Source organism: Quercus suber, unplaced genomic scaffold (genome assembly GCF_002906115.3).
Source record: "Quercus suber isolate HL8 unplaced genomic scaffold, Cork oak 2.0 scaffold_294, whole genome shotgun sequence".
Taxonomy (NCBI): Eukaryota; Viridiplantae; Streptophyta; class Magnoliopsida; order Fagales; family Fagaceae; genus Quercus; species Quercus suber.
The window spans coordinates 593,821-611,046 of NW_027069750.1; the positions used below are offsets into that span (position 1 = coordinate 593,821).

The window sequence follows — 17,226 nt, forward strand, 5'->3', positions numbered from 1 at the left end:
ATAACACTTTTGCACAAGATATGATCGTTGCAAGAAAGTAAAAGATTCAGAGAATAGGAGAAGGAAACAAACATCACAGCATTTTATTAATCGAAAAGTCAATACAAGATACAAATAGAGGCTCAGACAGACGTTTTTTAAAACTAATGTTACAAACAGAGGCCCAGACGGCCAGCTTTAAAACTAACTATAAGGAAGAGGGCTAAGACAGGCTTGTTTTAAGGTTGCCAACAACCCCCGAGCTGGTGCAGATGGTGCCGGCGAGAAGAAAGGAGCAGATGCATGGGCACCTAACGACCCCTCCCCATGACGTTCCCTTGATTCTCTCCCAGCCCCACGTTAGTCGGCTGTTAAAGACGGCAACACCCGGGCATCGGACATGACGTAATCTTGCAAGCCTCCATCGATGGATAGGCCAGGTGCGAGTCGTTGCCAGTCTGAAAGGCAGGCATGGGCGTGCCCCAGAGAAGGGCGTTACGTACTTCAGGGACTTCCCTCCTGACTGCCATGCACGACACCATCGAGATGACACCCAAACTCTGTCGTGCCGGAAGTCTGGCACGGGCTACAGCCATAATGGCTCTCGGCCGAGGAAGGAGGACCTTTGGCCTGTGTGCCCTCACTCCCATCTAGGGCCGCCCCGTTTCTTCAAACTCTTGTCACAATCCTGGCAGGGTTGTTGAAGGGGCTCAGAGAGCTGGAGGGATGTGTTTCATGTTTTGTTAGAGGATTCATGGAGTGTGGAAGGACGTTTCCCCCCCAGATAGCCTTATATAGAATATGGAGGTTGGTGGGAATTGATCCACACATAATTCAAAAAAAAAGGTTATTAACGGCATTAATCCCAACCAAATTCCAAGGAGGCCGTAAACTGTTGGATCTGCATCAATCCACGAGGATATTAATAAGGGCGCGCCTCGTGCATCGAAACGTCAGGCGCGAAATGCGAGCAGTCAGGGGACGCCTCGTAATTGAGAAGGGCGAAAGCTTGAACTGAAGGCGGGGTTACTGCCACGCGTAAACTTAGAAGTCTGAACCACCCCTACCCGGGGCACCACGGGGTCAAGGATCCAACCCGAGGATGGCCCACTCCCAGTGAAACAGGGCCGAGGCTATCATCATGCCAAAAAAAAAAAAAAATCCTAAGTGTTAGACAGAACTAAGGCCTTGTATGGTCCTCGGACTCAAGCCTATTTGATTGTAATAAGCCACAATGGGGATCGATCCCATGGTGCTAATTCACTCTCACCAACTTTCTCTATCAAGTTTAATGAGAATGGGCGTGCTCGACATAAATGTTTTTTTTTCTTTTTTCTTTTTTAATAATTTGCAATGGTTACAATAATGAAAAAAAAAAAATGAGAGAGGAAAATGAAATGCCCTCAATTTTTATTTTTAGAGTATGTAGCAAAGCACTATTGTTTCTGTTTAATGTTTTTCTCGTGATACTTTTTGAATACGAGTGACATTAGGAATACTACAAATTTTACTATAAAATTTTTACAAACTAATGTGTCACTAATCACTAAAAAAAAAAAAAAATCATTTAAACATTCATTTATTATGTTTTTTTAATCCACCAACCATATCCATTGTCATATTAGTTTATAAAGATTATGTGATAAAATTTGTAATATATTTAGATTTATTTGAAATATTATATAAATAGTTAATTTATTAAATTCACTATCATATTAATTTATGCTTTAGGATAAGTGGTACATTTTATTATGGAAATACGTTAAAGCTACTAACGGTTTTACTACAAAAAGTTTATAAATGATGTAGCAGTGAATGCAATTCATGATGCATTAACAACATAAACTACTACGAAAGGATACATCATCTTAATATTTGTGCTTTATTATAAGTGTAGGGTCATAGACAGGCTCACATTTGTTTAAAATTGCTGAGTCAGTAATCAGTTTTTGTTTAAAAAAAAAATTAACTTAGTAATTTTAAATAGCCGTGAGTCTTTTAGTAGAATGGTGGACCGCGTCATTTGTCCACCATGTGGACCTTATAATTTCTCCCCATTTGGACCACTGAATCTCATTTATCATGCCATCTAAATAACCACCCTTCCCCAAGTCACATTCATTTCTCACTTTAACCACCCAAATTATATATCTTTTATATTAATATTCGCCAAAAGCCCTTAAATCATCATCCAAATGTTTCGTTATGTTCCTTTGATCTTATCCAAACCACCCTTATCAACCCCTAAAAAAAACTATTTATTTATTTATTTTACTATCCCCCCCCCCCCCCCCCCAATTATGTTTGTTCATTCCTCCTCTACCCAATCAAGTAATCACCCTCAAGTGTCTACACTCTTACCTCCTAGAGTCGTAAGCCTCATCTTCAATCTTCTTTGATAAGCTTCTTTGATAAGCCTCATCTTCAATCTTCTTTCAACTTTTCTATCATAATTAAGGATAACATCTCTCTCTCTCTCATGCTAAGAAAATTATTTCAATCAATCTACCCCTATGTAGTCTCACCTAATTTGCTTCAAGCCATTCATAAAGCCACAATCTTCACTCACAGGCCACATCCAGCAAAATAAAATGATCTTTCTTTAAATTTATATTTTGGGTTAAATTTCTTGAAACCTCTACCTATTTTATAGTTATTAGACACAGTTCAAGTTACATCGATTGACGTTGAGAAAATATGTAATGGATTAGGGAGAAAAAGATAAAACTTTGCCCCTGGTTACTCTTCTTCTTACCAACCTTTAGAGCACTAGTATTGGGGGTGTAAAAAACCCCTAGTTGCTATTTTAGCAACCCATAAACCAAAATCCACTCACATTCGAGGGTGAGTTTTTTACTTTTTTTTTTACCAACTGTTCCCAAAGATGTAAACAAAAAAATTATTTTAATGAGGAAAAAAAGACAAAAAGGTACAAAGAAAAGAGAGAAGAGAGAGAAATCAATTTTTTGGTTGTAATCGAGCGCAGTTGAGAAATGAATCTACCATTCATTTAACCTTCCACCTTAACACGTGTTGCAAATGATTTAATCAGAGGAAATGGATCTGTGGTGCCCAATATAGGATGCAAGCAAAATTAATGCTTATTATTTTTTTGTAAGTGAGCATAATTAATGGTTAAGGCTCCATTTTTATATATCGTATTTATTAGATAATTAGAAAAACAATTAATGTATGCGTAATTGCGTATGTACTAGTGTACAACTAACCACACCCCAAATAAGGACATCGATGCACCTATGGGTTGGGTCTTTCTACGCTCAAGCCCAAGCCGAACATAATTGGGCTAGCCTAAAACTCGTAGACTATGGCCAAGACTCCAACCCCGATTGGGCTAACCAAAACTCATAGACAATAGCCAAGACTCCAAACCGAAAAAAGAAAAAAAAAAAAAAAAAGAAGCGGCAACCCATTACCCATCCATCCTGACGAGCGAAGTGACAACCATGTCCATGCTTCGACTCCGAGTCCGAGCCTTTAAATATTAATAACTCGATTTTCTGCAACGGTTAGGTTTTTTCAAATCGGAGTAGTAGAAAGAAAGAAATGGATGGAAAAGCGGCGGAGATAGGAGCATTATTAGCAAATGAAAATGAAACGCAGCAAGATAAAGATCAAGAAGAACAGGTGGTGAATCCATGGGAAGTTTCGGCCAAGAAGGAGGCAAGATCGACTACGACAAGCTCATCGACAAGTTTGGCTGTCAAAGGCTCGACCCTTCCCTCATCGATCGCGTCGAGCGTCTCACTCTCCGCCGCGCCCACGTCTTCCTCCGCCGCGGCGTCTTCTTTGCTCACCGGTACCCCTACCCCTACCTCCCAATTCTAACTCACTCTAATATATGTATTGAGGGTAAATTTGGAATTTGATGGTTGTATTTTTCCACTATATTACAGAGATTTCAATGATATACTGGACGCATTCGAGAGGGGAGAGAAGTTTTATCTATACACGGGAAGAGGACCTTCCTCTGAAGCTTTGCACTTAGGGCATTTGATTCCCTTTATGTTCACACAGTAAGTATGTCCACTCTGTTTGTTTCCCGAGAAACTTTGTAATATTATGCTATTGAAAAAAAAAAAAAAAAACTAAATGTTATACTGCATTAGTTATTGTTGTTTTGCTTTCTATGTTTTTGGAAAGTAATTTATTTATTTTTATCTTAACTACCACTAAATGGAATATATACCGAGCTTATGTGAACATGTCAATTAAGGAAGTAATAGAGAGTATGACTGCAGATTGATGAAAAGAATTTAAGAATATATGTGTTCGATCCTAACTAATCTGTTGAGGATATCCTGCGTGAAAAATATAAGAAAAGAAGAAGAAAAGAAGACCTTTTGTTATTTTTATGGCATCAAACAAATAATTTTTATTGCTTCTTTTGCAGTTTGGTTATTAATCGTTGAAGGTAAAAGAAAAATAATAATTGACTGCTAAATTTTTACTAGTTTAGGCCTGTACCATGATGCAAATGTATGGGTTTGTTATATCTTTTAGAAAAAATTGTAATTGTTGTTAGGTTTATTGAGAATATTTTCTCTGTGTGCGTGATTTTGGCTGCAGGTATTTGCAAGAGGTCTTTAAGGTCCACTTGTTATACAATTGACTGATGACGAGAGTTCCTGTGGAAAAATCTGACTGTGGAGGAGTGCAGAAGACTAGCAAGGGAGAATGCTAAGGACATCATTGCTTGTGTTTTTGACATCAGGAGAACCTTCATCTTCTCTGATTTTGATTATGTTGGAGGGTCAGTAGTACATAAATTTTGATATGAAAATGAAAAAAAAACAAACTAGTTTTTAGCATTAGATTAGACATGATGGACCTCATAACACAATGAACTCTTTTTGTTGTTGATCTGCATACACAGGTTTCTCCGGTTAAACTGCTCCACTAATATCAAAAGTATGCTTTGAAAACCTTTCAAAATATTAATAAAGTTTGGAGGAATTAGTTTTATTATTGTTGGTGATTATTTTCTAAGTGATATTTAAAAAAAATTGATTTATATCAGTTCTGCGTTGGTTATGCTATGCACCTCAAATCTTATACAAGCATTTCAATGCTAGTGAGAAAAAAAAAAAAAAAAAAAAATTCATGCATATTACATGCACAGTTAGAATCCTCACACTGATTGTTATGGTTTTTTTTTTTTTGGGTGCAGTGCATTCTATAGGAATATGGTGGAAATTTCAAAGCGTGTGACATGTAATCAAGTTGTGGGGCATTTTGGTTTTATTGGTGAAGATCATATTGGAAAATATAGTTTTCCACCCGTACAGGTATAGACCTTTGCTGTTTAGTTGACATAAACGATGTGAATGGTATGTGCATGGTGTCGACTATTATATTTTACGTCATTACTTTTTTGTGAATTTCAGAAACAGTTCATGATTTAAATGTTTGTTCTCAACTGAACACCTCTCTCTCTCTCTCTCTCTCTCTCTCTCTATATATATATATATGATGACAAGATTACCTTGTACAGGTGATATTTAGCCTTTGAATCTGATCTCTATAGTTTGTAGTTGAATAGCTGTCCATTCAGCATAAATTGCCTTCGTGGTTAACACTGTGAATATATTATGGGAATTTATGTGTTGCATTATCCACATAGGCAAATATACATTATACAATATAATAACGGATTTAGAAAATTTGCAACAGTTTTCATCCGTGGTTGTTAGATCCCTGTTTGGCACTATGATGGTTGGTTAAGAGACCGTTGGAATATCCTTGAAAGTGATACAACATGCTTCACTGTGCGTGCCAGGCAGCTCCCTCATTTCCTAGTTCATTTCCACACCTATTTTCTGGCAAGGACAATCTCCGTTGCTTAATTCTTGTGCAATTGACCAGGTCAACTCCTATCATAGTTTATTGTTTTTCTTTTCATTCTAAATTTGCATTTAATTTATTTAAGCTTATGAAAATATTGTGTGCTTCATATGTAAGTTATTTGAGCCATAAATCTAATTAGAGTAGCTGAATATTTTCAGTTGGTAATATGCACTTTTTTATTTTCCTTTGTATTAGTGGAATTGTTGGAGGGCTGAAAATCTAAGGAGCTACAAACAAGGAATAGAATTTTTACTAGTGGTCATAGCAAATTATTATTAGACGTTGATAATTTGGTTTCCATTTTGAAATTTTAAAAGTATATTTTGTTGTAAACAAGTTTGTAAATAGCTTTTTTGTTAAAAAAAAAAATAATAATAATAAGAGAGAACTAAGGTATCAGGAACATATGCAACAAGATACCACAGTTGATGGGACGAACGGTCAGAAGGAAAGCGCACGGATGATCAACAGGTGGAAGAAAGAGATGGTGAGAAGAGGGCTATATAATGGGAACCAATAAAACAGTGAAGATGGGGGGGGGGGGAGGAGGAGGATCCTCAGAACAGCGCCGAGGAGAAACCTTGGTGAGTAACCTTATTGCGTCGGCCTTCAACGGGTGGAAATCTGGTTTTGGGCGTTCTCTGTTTGTTAGGGCCTAGTTCTTTCACCCACTCTCTAAAAATTTATTATTTGGGCTTGTTGGACCGTTTTTCCTTTTCATTTCAAAAGGTTTTTCCAAATTGAGTCCCTACAAGTACAGTGCGACGCATAAATAGTACAAAAAAGTGCAGTGGAACCTATGAATAGTAGTAAAAATAAACTGAATAATAAAATAAACTGGAGCCAAACGCACACTTAATTTCACATTCAAAATAAGAAGAGCTATCTTAGAATTCCTTTGGTAACAACTTATTTAGCTTAAATTGAAAAATAAAATTTGTAAAAGTACCATAGATAAAGCTAAAAAGTAGCTGAAATACGGTGAGACCCATAAATAGTACCAAAATATGCAATAAGACCTATAAATAGTAGCAAAAATAAGTTAAATTACAAAAAAAAAAAAAAAAAAAAAAAAAAAAAAAAAAACTCTCCAAACCAAATTAATATATATAAAAGCAGAGACCTCATGTAGAAGTGTATGAAGTTCTACCAAGTGGCACATCCTTTGCAATAGTCTTTCTATTGACTTTCCTCCCACCCTCTCTCAACTCTTCATCTCCCCCATCAAATCCAATTGGCTAACATTAAATTGTCACTAGCTTGGAATTAATAATCAATTACTCACGTTCAATGCTTCTTATCAATGCTTTGAACTTTCCAAGTTAATTCATTTCACTATTATTAAATTTATTACTATCTTCCCCACTTTATTCCCTTCTTAACCTTCAGTTGTCCTTGGGATTTTCACAGCTAACCTTCAATTTTCTAAACCAGTCAAGGACACATGAACGATATGGTCTATACATCACTAGCATCAACTTTTGTTTATTCGTACAATCCCTCTTTATAATAGTCCTTCTCACATGTCATATCTAAGAATCGACTTTTAGGAGCAATCAGAAAAGTAGTGGGTTTTCATTGTTTTCTTAATTTAGCCAATATTTAAGGTAAGATTCATCTTTTTAATTAATCCGTTGTATAGGTAGCAATCGGTTACGAAGAGGGATTATAAATGTAGATTTTCAGTTTTTTTTTTTTTTTGGTTAATTTAATTGTGGGAATACTATGCTTTTGTTGGTCTTTCATTTATAAACTTGAAGTTGGTAAAATATGAATGTAAACCTTCATCCTGTTAATAGTCTTCCATTACAATACATTTCTCATTGTTCACTGTGCATTATCATGAAGATTGATAGTATTTGAATATCATTAGAGCATAAGGTTTGATCCACTTGAATTTCACTCTTCAAATAAATAAATAAATAAAAATAAAAAACCAACAATTTTGATTTTCTTCAGATATTTTTAACAGTGGTTATTTTTTCTTTTTTAAATTGGTTTTGATTTGCGGTGATTTTGCAGTTGCTATTGGTAAATAATGTATAAGTAGATTCGATAGTTGTGCAAATTGATAGGCTCGATTTGGTTCTACATGAGAACTCTGATATGGATGCATATAAGAGTCTGGTCAGGTATTGTTAGTTACTTGCTAACTTGCTTAATGTTATGTTGTTCTATATTAGAGTGAGATTCATTAGATTTTTAGTATTTTAATGCTTATATTGTTTGTTAAAAATGTTTTCAAGATATGAATGCACCGTGCTTTGCCTAATTGACATGATATAAATGTTGCTCTATTTGCAATATATCAAGAAGTCTATATTACTTCCAGATATTTAGCAAAACCAAACATTGAATATTTCCCTTTATTTGTGTTCAAGGAAAATTAAAAATTTGGAGGCTCTATGTTGAATATTCCTAAAATCTGTGTCAAAAAATGTGCTGTTGCTTTAGATTGAGAAAGAAGAGGAGAGCTTTTCTCCTTTGACTTTTATTTTGGTGAAATCATTTTTTTCCCTTCATTTTTTTCCCTTCATTGTTTTGTTTTATATTTATATTGTATTTTTCTCTTGAGAAATTGGAATTTAAATACATCTCATTTTCCTTAAGAAAGGCTTCAACAAAATCTTGGCAAAAAAAANTCCTCGGACTCAAGCCTATAGGGAAACTAACTACTTAAAAAAAAGATCCTAAGTATTAGACAGAACCAAGGCCTTGTATGGTCCTCGGACTCAAGCCTATGGGAAACTAACTACTTCAAAAAAAAGATCTCTAAGTTTAGACAGAATCAAGGCCTTGTATGATCCTCGGACTCAAGCCTATGGGGAAACTAACTACTTCAAAAAAAATTCTAAGTGTTAGACAGAACCAAGGCCTTGCATGATCCTCGGACTCAATCTTATAGGGAAACTAACTACTTCAAAAAAAAGATCCTAAGTGTTAGACAGAACCAAGGCCTTACATGGTCCTCGGACTCAAGCCTATGGGGAAACTAACTACTTCAAAAAAGATTCTAAGTGTTAGACAGAACCAAGGCCTTGTATGGTCCTCGGACTCAAGCCTATGGGGAAACTAACTACTTCAAAAAAGATTCTAAGTGTTAGACAGAACCAAGGCCTTGCATGGTTCTCGAACTAAGCCTATGGGGAAACTAACTACTTCAAAAAAGATCCTAAGTGTTAGACAGAACCAAGGCCTTACATGGTCCTCGAACTCAAACCTATGGGGAAACTAACTGCTTCAAAAAAGATCATAAGTGTTAGACAGAACCAAGGCCTTACATGGTCCTCGGACTCAAGCCTATGGGGAAACTAACTACTTCAAAAAAAAGATTCTAAGTGTTAGACAGAACCAAGGCCTTGTATGGTCCTCGGACTCAAGCCTATGGAGAAACTAACTATTTCAAAAAAGATTCTAAGTGTTAGACAGAACCAAGACCTTACATGGTCCTCGGACTCAAGCCTATGGGAAACTAACTACTTCAAAAAAGATCCTAAGTGTTAGACAGAACCAAGGCCTTGCATGGTCCTCGGACTCAAGCCTATGGGGAAACTAACTATTTCAAAAAAAAGATTCTAAGTGTTAGACAAAACCAAGACCTTGTATGCCCTCGGACTCAAGCCTATGGAGAAACTAACTACTTCAAAAAAGATTCTAAGTATTAGACAGAACCAAGGCCTTGCATGGTCCTCGGACTTAAGCCTATGGGGAAACTAACTACTTCAAAAAAAAGATTCTAAGTGCTAGACAGAACCAATGCCTTGTATGGTTCTCGGACTCAAGCCTATGGGAAAACTAACTACTTCAAAAAAGATTCTAAGTGTTAAACAGAACCAAGGCCTTGCATGGTCCTCGGACTCAAGCCTATAGAGAAACTAACTACTTCAAAAATATTTTAAGTGTTAGACAGAACCAAGGCCTTGCATGGTTCTTGAACTCAAGCCTATGGGGAAACTAACTGCTTCAAAAAAGATTCTAAGTGTTAGACAGAACCAAGGCCTTGCATGGTCTTCAGACTCAAGCCTTTGGGAAACTAACTACTTCAAAAAAGATCCTAAGTGTCAGACAGAGCTAAGGTATTAAACGAAACATTAACGTATAACAAGTAAAAAGGAGTATCAATCGAAGAAATATAAGTGAACTACTGAACATGTATTTCAAATAGAAAGTACGTGATTCTGTTACAATGTCGCCAAGGCGAAAAGCGAAATAAAACGAAAAAGAAAACAAATAGGAGTGTCCACGCCATCAGAACAGGGTAGTCCACCGAGATGGCTTACTCCCCTAAATCGACGGATAGCTTGCCTTGAGGAGCCTGTCGGACAACTCTGACTCATACCTTGGGACCCTGCCTCTGAGGGCTACTTCGGAGGATCCTTCCCCGGTAGGAGGGATCTGAGGGGCAACGAGTGGGGCTTGAGGATCAACAGGAGGCTTCACCACACCCTAGGGCACTTCTTGACCGCCAATTCCTGCCCCATCCAACGCTTCATGGAGCTCAGCTCCCTCGACAAGTTTGTTAGCTGAAGGTGTGCCCTCGGCAGTTTTAGTCTAACCTTCTCCTGCCGTTGGCAAAGCGGACTCCACCTTCAAAGTAACGGGGATAAACTCGCGAATTGCAAGGGGGTAATCACTCTCTCCGCTCTCCTAAGGTCAAATAAGGCATCAACCCCTGCTTGGTTGAGGGCTTCATTCTATGTCTGGGAACAGAAGTGCCTACACACTTCAGGAATTTGAGCCTTAAGGGTAGCTTCAGTTTTAGCTACCCCCTCAGTAAAGGCCTCTTCCTCCACTTGTTCTACGAAACGTTCGGCGTCTATTTTTGCAAACACGGCTTCATCTTTGACTCTCACGGACTCGTCCCTAACGAACTCGGCAATACCCTTCGCCCTAATCGCCTAGGCCAACTTTTGCTTCAGGTTGGTGATGTCCTCTTGAGCAGGCCGTAATTGGCCCTCGACGTCCTACAAACGCTTCATCTGGTCCTCGGCTTGTTTTGTAGTAGCGGTTAGGTTAGAAGCCACACTATCTCTAGCCCTCGTCATCTCCTCTAAACTGTCAATCGCCTTCTTAAGATCTGCTTCAGATCTCTTAAAGGTACTCGCAGCCTTTAGGAACTTGTCGCGCTCCTTCTCCAGAGCGCTACTCTGGACGTGGCCTCCTCGTCTAACCTGAAAACAGCCTGGATAGCCTACCAACCAAAACAAGTACGCCATTAAAGGGAAGGGAGGTGCTAGGCGATAAAATTCAAACAAAATAGACAAGTACCAAAGGTCCTACCATGCCCAGGTATCTCTTAAAGTCGTAGGCAACCTCTTGCTCCCCCATGCTCCTAAGCTCAGCCATGTCGACTGGGAGGAGAAGGGACCTCTCAAGGGCATCGGCTACGCGAGCCCCCTCGCCTCCTCGAAAATCCTGGAGAGTAGCGTCATCCATCAAAGGTTGCCCATAGAGCATGGCAGGGGCAGCCAGGCCTGGGGCTCGGACTGCTGAACGGTTCTTGTCCTTTACGCTAACCACCAAGCCTCAATTGTTTAGAAGGTCGGCGGGCTTCACCTTGCCCATTCTTAAAAAAAAAAAAAAAATGGTTAAGTTGAAGTTTATCAAGGAGTTTGCAGGTGGTAAGCAAAATGAAATAGGCTATGGAGAAGAAAAGAAGTTTTGCTTCAAAATAGTTCCATCCATAGACACTCCATGGTGACATTCCATGGTGATGCTGGTAACTGGTAAGTGAATAAAAAAGTTCAACATGTACTAACCGCTTTTATTTTTTAATTAAGTTTTTAACTTTTACTTTCAGAACCCATCCTCTAATACTTCTCCATTCTTTCTCTTTATGTCTCTCATTTTCTTATGTTCTCTTGCATTTAATCCCAGAAAGCCATGAACCTTTTCCAGCTCAGCCCCATGTTTAGCTCAGCGGCCTTTTGCTCGCCCCAAGGATAAATGTTATGTTACCGAAAAATTGAATTGATTTAACACATAACCTTTTACTATATATCTCTGGTATATTGAGAAATTCTTATTGAAAATTTACTATGATATTTTTATGAATTGGTAAAATAGTGTTACTTAATGTTATTACTTTTAACATATGTTCAACATTTTACTTAACATTTTCATATAATAGCTCACAACAATATCCGTGCATTGAGCGGGCCCTCTACTAGTTTAAATTTAAAATTTTTGTTCAACTAATCTGTGCATTACACGAGCTAGCAACTAGTAATAATAATAAATATGGAAAAGGATTTTCTCTAGTTTAGAGATAAACTCTTCAAAATAAACTCCCCATATCTTTTTATTGCATTTGAATTTTAAAAATCTAACCATTAAGATTGTATGTTCTTATTATATCATTCATACTTGCGAAATTTCAAAAAAATCAAAGATTAATAACATGTTTAAATTTCAAATTTTAGTAGTAAAAAATTAAGCATGTGTTAAGAATATAAAAAACATCTAATTAGACAGTTAAATTTTTAAAATTTATATTCAATAATAATAAAAATATAAGAGAAGTTTCAAGGATTTCTCTTTAAACATTGTCAATTAAATAAGGACTTCCTTCCTCCTTTTGAAATTAGGGGTTTTTTTTTTTTTTTTTTTTTTAATTCGATTGGATGATACTGCAAGTCTCATATTGTACTTCTTGTTTCTTCCTTGCACTGTGCGGATAGAGACTCGTGGAAAATGGCTAATAGAGGTAAGTTTTTCCTTTGACTTTGTGTAAATATCGTATTATTTTTTATATCTTTGATGTGTTGTCATGTCATTATCATTCCAAGTTCTTTGTTGTTGCAGTACAAGGAAGGAAAAAAAAAAGTGTGTTTTGATTGAAAAAAAAAAAAAAAAAAAATTGTGTTTTCACCCTAACTTCACACACGGCGTTTTCTCTCTTTATTTTATTTTTAGTATAATTTGACTCAATCAACTTAAACACAAGTCACTGTGTGAGCCTTTTAATTAAATAACAGACAATTAGACAAGAGTGACATGGGCACATGTGATGGTGTGAGTCTTTTAATTAAATAATAGATAATTAGATAAGAGTGACATGGTCTATCACGAAAATAGTATAATTTCACCATAAGTCTCTTTCATTTTCAGCATAATTTTGTGTAAAAAATGCACCATAATTCATATTTTTTCTTTCTTTCTTTCTTTAGGCAGCTAAATTACTTTCTTATGTGTCTAAAATTAAATTAACTTAGCCTAATTGAGAATCCAAATCAGGAATAAAACGCAACCAGCTCTTACACCAACAAAATACAACTATCCTAAGTATGAAATTTCTGACTATTACCCATTAACCAAGAAGAGGTGTTCAGCCATTATAAAAGGACAAGACATGTACAAGGAGAGAAATAAAAAGAAAAATCAGAGGCATCGATATCTTGACTCTCCACAAAAACATCCATTTCCATGATTCCATCACTTCTTCCATCAACCGTCAAACCATTCTCATACAATCATTGACATTCATTGTTCAAACCCTATTCTCTCCCTTCCTAACTCATCCCCCCTTGTTTTTTCGGATAAGATCCTTCATTGTATTTTGATTCTCAACTTTGAGATTACTAACTTTGTTCATAAACCTCATTCTATTTTTACGAATGACAGTATGACACTCCATTCCTTGGAGACCTTGAACATATATATATATATATATATATCTTATAACCATTTGTGTCCATTACAAACATATTTCGAATTAAATTCTCATCTACAAAAACCTCAAAATAGTGCTTACTAATATGATTAATTAGAGGGTAAGAAAAAGAAATAAAATAAAATATAAACTTGAAGGGAAGGGTTAAGTGTAATTCTTAAAAATGGGACAGGGTTTCTAATATTATCCCAAAAATCTCGAGAAGTTAGTGTAATTTACTCAAATTTACCTCTCCTTTCTTATTGTTGAAAACTATTTCTTGTTTTTAAACATAAAACTTTCACGTTGCTGAACATATAAAACAAAATTTCCGTCCTTTTGAATATTTGCATAGCTGAATATTGCATTTTAGTCATGCTAAACAAGTTTTTTCCTGCTTTGATGAATACATTATTTTATTTCTTATCTTAATACATTATTTTAACTTTGCTAAAAATATTAGACAGTTGCTAAATATACTAATCTTTTATTATTGAATATGTTTATCTCACCTTGCTGAAAGCATATATACCAATTTACTTTCACAAATCTTGTTATACTTTGTTTGGGAGCATTTCCAATTCATACAGATGTCATTTATACTTAATTGGGAGGAACAAATCCTAGAGGAGATTACAGATTTTAAGAAATTGGAAAAGAAATTGTGTTGAAATCAATTCGCATGGAAAAATAAATGTCTTTGCGCATCCATGCGAAATGAGTAGCGTCAGTACCCAAATGCACCATGATAACTAAACAAAAAGCTCAGTTGGTCTAGTGGACACAGATGATGCAGCACGCCTAATTCTTCAAAATCTGCAGAAAGAATGAACAAATATTATGCAGTAGTCAAGCTTTGCTGATTTTGATCCCTTTGAGATGCTGCATTACTTTTCATAACTCACAATAAAGACATGGACGTGAACTCCACACCACCATCCATGCACAAGTCTTTCAATCAGAGTTAGAATCATAGAAGTCACTTGGGCACAGGGTCATAACCTCTGATTCAAGCAACTGGACCACCCTGTGCAATGTGGGGGTGATCCTCTGGAAAAGAAGAAACACACTGAATGGCAACTGAGAGCACATCAAGACTATTTGCCTGCATCCCCTCACAGTGTAACAATCTCTCTTTGCCTATTCCTGTGACCAGAAATCGTGGGTTAGCAGAGTAGCTTGAATAGAAGAAATGTGCAATTGCCCAAAATTGTGGCAATAATTGCTACAAATGAAATACTTTGAATACGAACACGTTTCTTGCAAAAAGTTTCAGGGTCAATTAAAACATATTCAGTTTCTTTCTGAATCTTTGATTCACCATTGGCAGAGATCCAGAAATATTTCATGGGATAGAATTAAACCATGCTTGGTGAAGCCATCAAAAAGCACATATTTATTTGGCACAACAAGAGGTTTATTCCAGGATTTATGCGCTCCATGCTCTTTTATCACCCATATGCATATGAACTTATTTTCATCAACCCTCACAAATCTAATCAAAGTTAGTTTCCCCTAAATAACAAAAGACGTCTCCCAAGATCCTCTCCTTCTAAGCAATGATCAGGCGGCACTAGAGCTCTTCGAATGTCTCATTATTGATATCAAATGACAAAATCATTTCACTCTTGCAACTCCCTTGATTAGGTATGTTATCTACCAACTAATGCAAAGCTTCACCAAAAAATGGGGTTGGCAAGAAGTGACTAGAATAAACGTTAAACGCAGCATGAGGTCTCAATGAAACCCCAACCCTTCTCCAAGAATCTGAACTTTTTGTGGACACCTCAAGCTCAACGGGTTTCAAATAAAAAGAATCTGGAATTTTGACAACCTTATAAATTTTCAACTTATACTAGTCTCTGCCTCATCAAACATTATGCCAAAAAAAAAAATCAGTTATCTTTGGTATAAATTAACAACTACTCTCGAATAAAATAAATTTTACAATTTATAATAGTCTCAGTCTCATCAAACATTATGTTTAAAATAAAAATAAAACAGTTATATTTGGTATAAAATTAAAAACTACTCTTGAATTAGTAAGTTAGTAACTTATACTAGCCTCAGCCTCATCAAACACTATTAGGGGGAAAAAAATTTAACTTTGGTATAAAATTAACAACTAGCGTTGAATTAACAACATTATACAAGAAATCAACAGCTTACATACACTACTCTCTACAATCTACAAAGACTAAGAGAAGCTATCCACAAGACTATTGGGACCCAAAATAAAACACTCATTCAGATTAAATTGTCCTCACAAAATTCATTTATTACATACACTACACTACTGCTTAAAGCCTTAAACTTCAGACTCAGCTACCAAAAAATAACAAGTGGTACAAAATTGGTGGAATTGAGCTAAAATCTAAGTGAAACAAGTAAGGAGATCAAAACGCACTGTTGGGGTTCCGGTTCGAACTGAGATGCAAACGAAGAGAAAGAGAGAAATGCAAATTGAACTGTAAAAAAAAGGGGGGAGCTAGATATCAACAGAACAAAACCGCCCTCTCTCTCTCCAGTAGTAGAAGTGTTTTGAGTATCATTGTGCGAAAATATGAAGGAAAAGAAATAGAATCTGTAAACAAAACTTAGCCGAACAAACCATATATATAGGATTTTATTAACTTATTATTATAAACTCACAAAGATACACTTAGCAGTGATTTATTTGAGTAGATACACTCCTAAGCATTGATTATTTATGAGAAGAGCCTTGCAACCTTACAAAAAGCAAAACTACGTGTCGGCATGATACAGTTTCGACACAGCAGTTACATTAGATTTTTCATCAAACCTATAGCCATCCTCTGAGAAGAAGATCTAGAGGGTTTTACTATAGTGATCTCTTGCTGTTCCAAATTAGATTTCAGTTCTGAAACATCTTCTTTGCTCAGTTGGAAGGCGTTGGCTAGTACGTCCGCTGGAATGGCCCTGAGGACAGAGGTTTGTCCCGCGAGAGGAGAAATCTGGGCATTGTCATTTGTCTTGAAGGCCACCCACTCGAAACCCTCACTACTACTACCTCGTTTCACCACAGCAAAGTTTTGTGGTACGGTTAAGATTTGATGTTGCTGCAGCTCACCATCGAACACAGTTTGACCAAAGTCGTCAACCACTTGAACTTGGGCACGACCTTTTACTACATAAATCACGCTGTGTGCATTCCTATTCCAGTGTGGAACATAAATAGCATCCTGCGTGTAAACATGTATGACCTCTAAATTAATTAAAATCTAAAATTCAAAAAAGCAAATAATATTTGTTAATTTAATCGCAGCTTTCATTTATCATTACCCTTTGGAGCCTTCCAAACTCAGCACTGAGTTGAAGCCTGCGAAGGACTGGGAGGTTGTGGCTGTTGAGGGTACTGATTCGACCGGCTTGGGGGTTGTAAATGTCAGCTCGTGAAGGGTCATATATGTTCTCCCTCAGCCTCAAGGTGCATAGAGTCTCCTCAATGCCATTGTCACCTCCACCTCGGGGGCTCTGGCTCTCACGTTGTTCCCTCTCATCTTCTTTCTCTTGCTCTCTCTCTTGTCTTTCCAATCGCTCGCGCTCTTCACCTGACCTTGGCGGCATGGCCACTTGAAGCCTACCCTTCACTTTCACTATGTTCTTCCTGTCTTCATGGAAGCCTTGAAGGTTTCTAATGGTCTCCTTATCCACGTTGAAAGCATCAGCCAAATCCTCAGTACGGAAGCCACTGAAGAGATTGTTGCCCT

At 36.7% G+C, this 17,226-nt stretch overlaps 1 protein-coding gene and 1 pseudogene across 1 annotated transcript in view; one reads left to right on the top strand and one right to left on the bottom strand.

Moving 5' to 3' along the window:
* The first annotated feature begins 3,372 nt into the window (after positions 1–3,372).
* On the top strand, positions 3,373–5,983 carry LOC136071202 (tryptophan--tRNA ligase, cytoplasmic-like; annotated as a pseudogene).
* A 10,109-nt stretch (positions 5,984–16,092) lies between these two features.
* LOC112009357 (11S globulin seed storage protein Jug r 4) overlaps positions 16,093–17,226 on the bottom strand; it is a 5,212-nt gene continuing 4,078 nt past the window's right edge. The window contains exons 5-6 of the mRNA XM_065782217.1: positions 16,799–17,224; positions 16,093–16,698 (exon numbers count right to left, since the gene is read on the bottom strand). Coding sequence (XP_065638289.1) covers positions 16,276–16,698; positions 16,799–17,224 — 849 coding nt within the window. The 3' untranslated portion in view covers positions 16,093–16,275. The remainder of the gene's footprint in view (positions 16,699–16,798; positions 17,225–17,226) is intronic.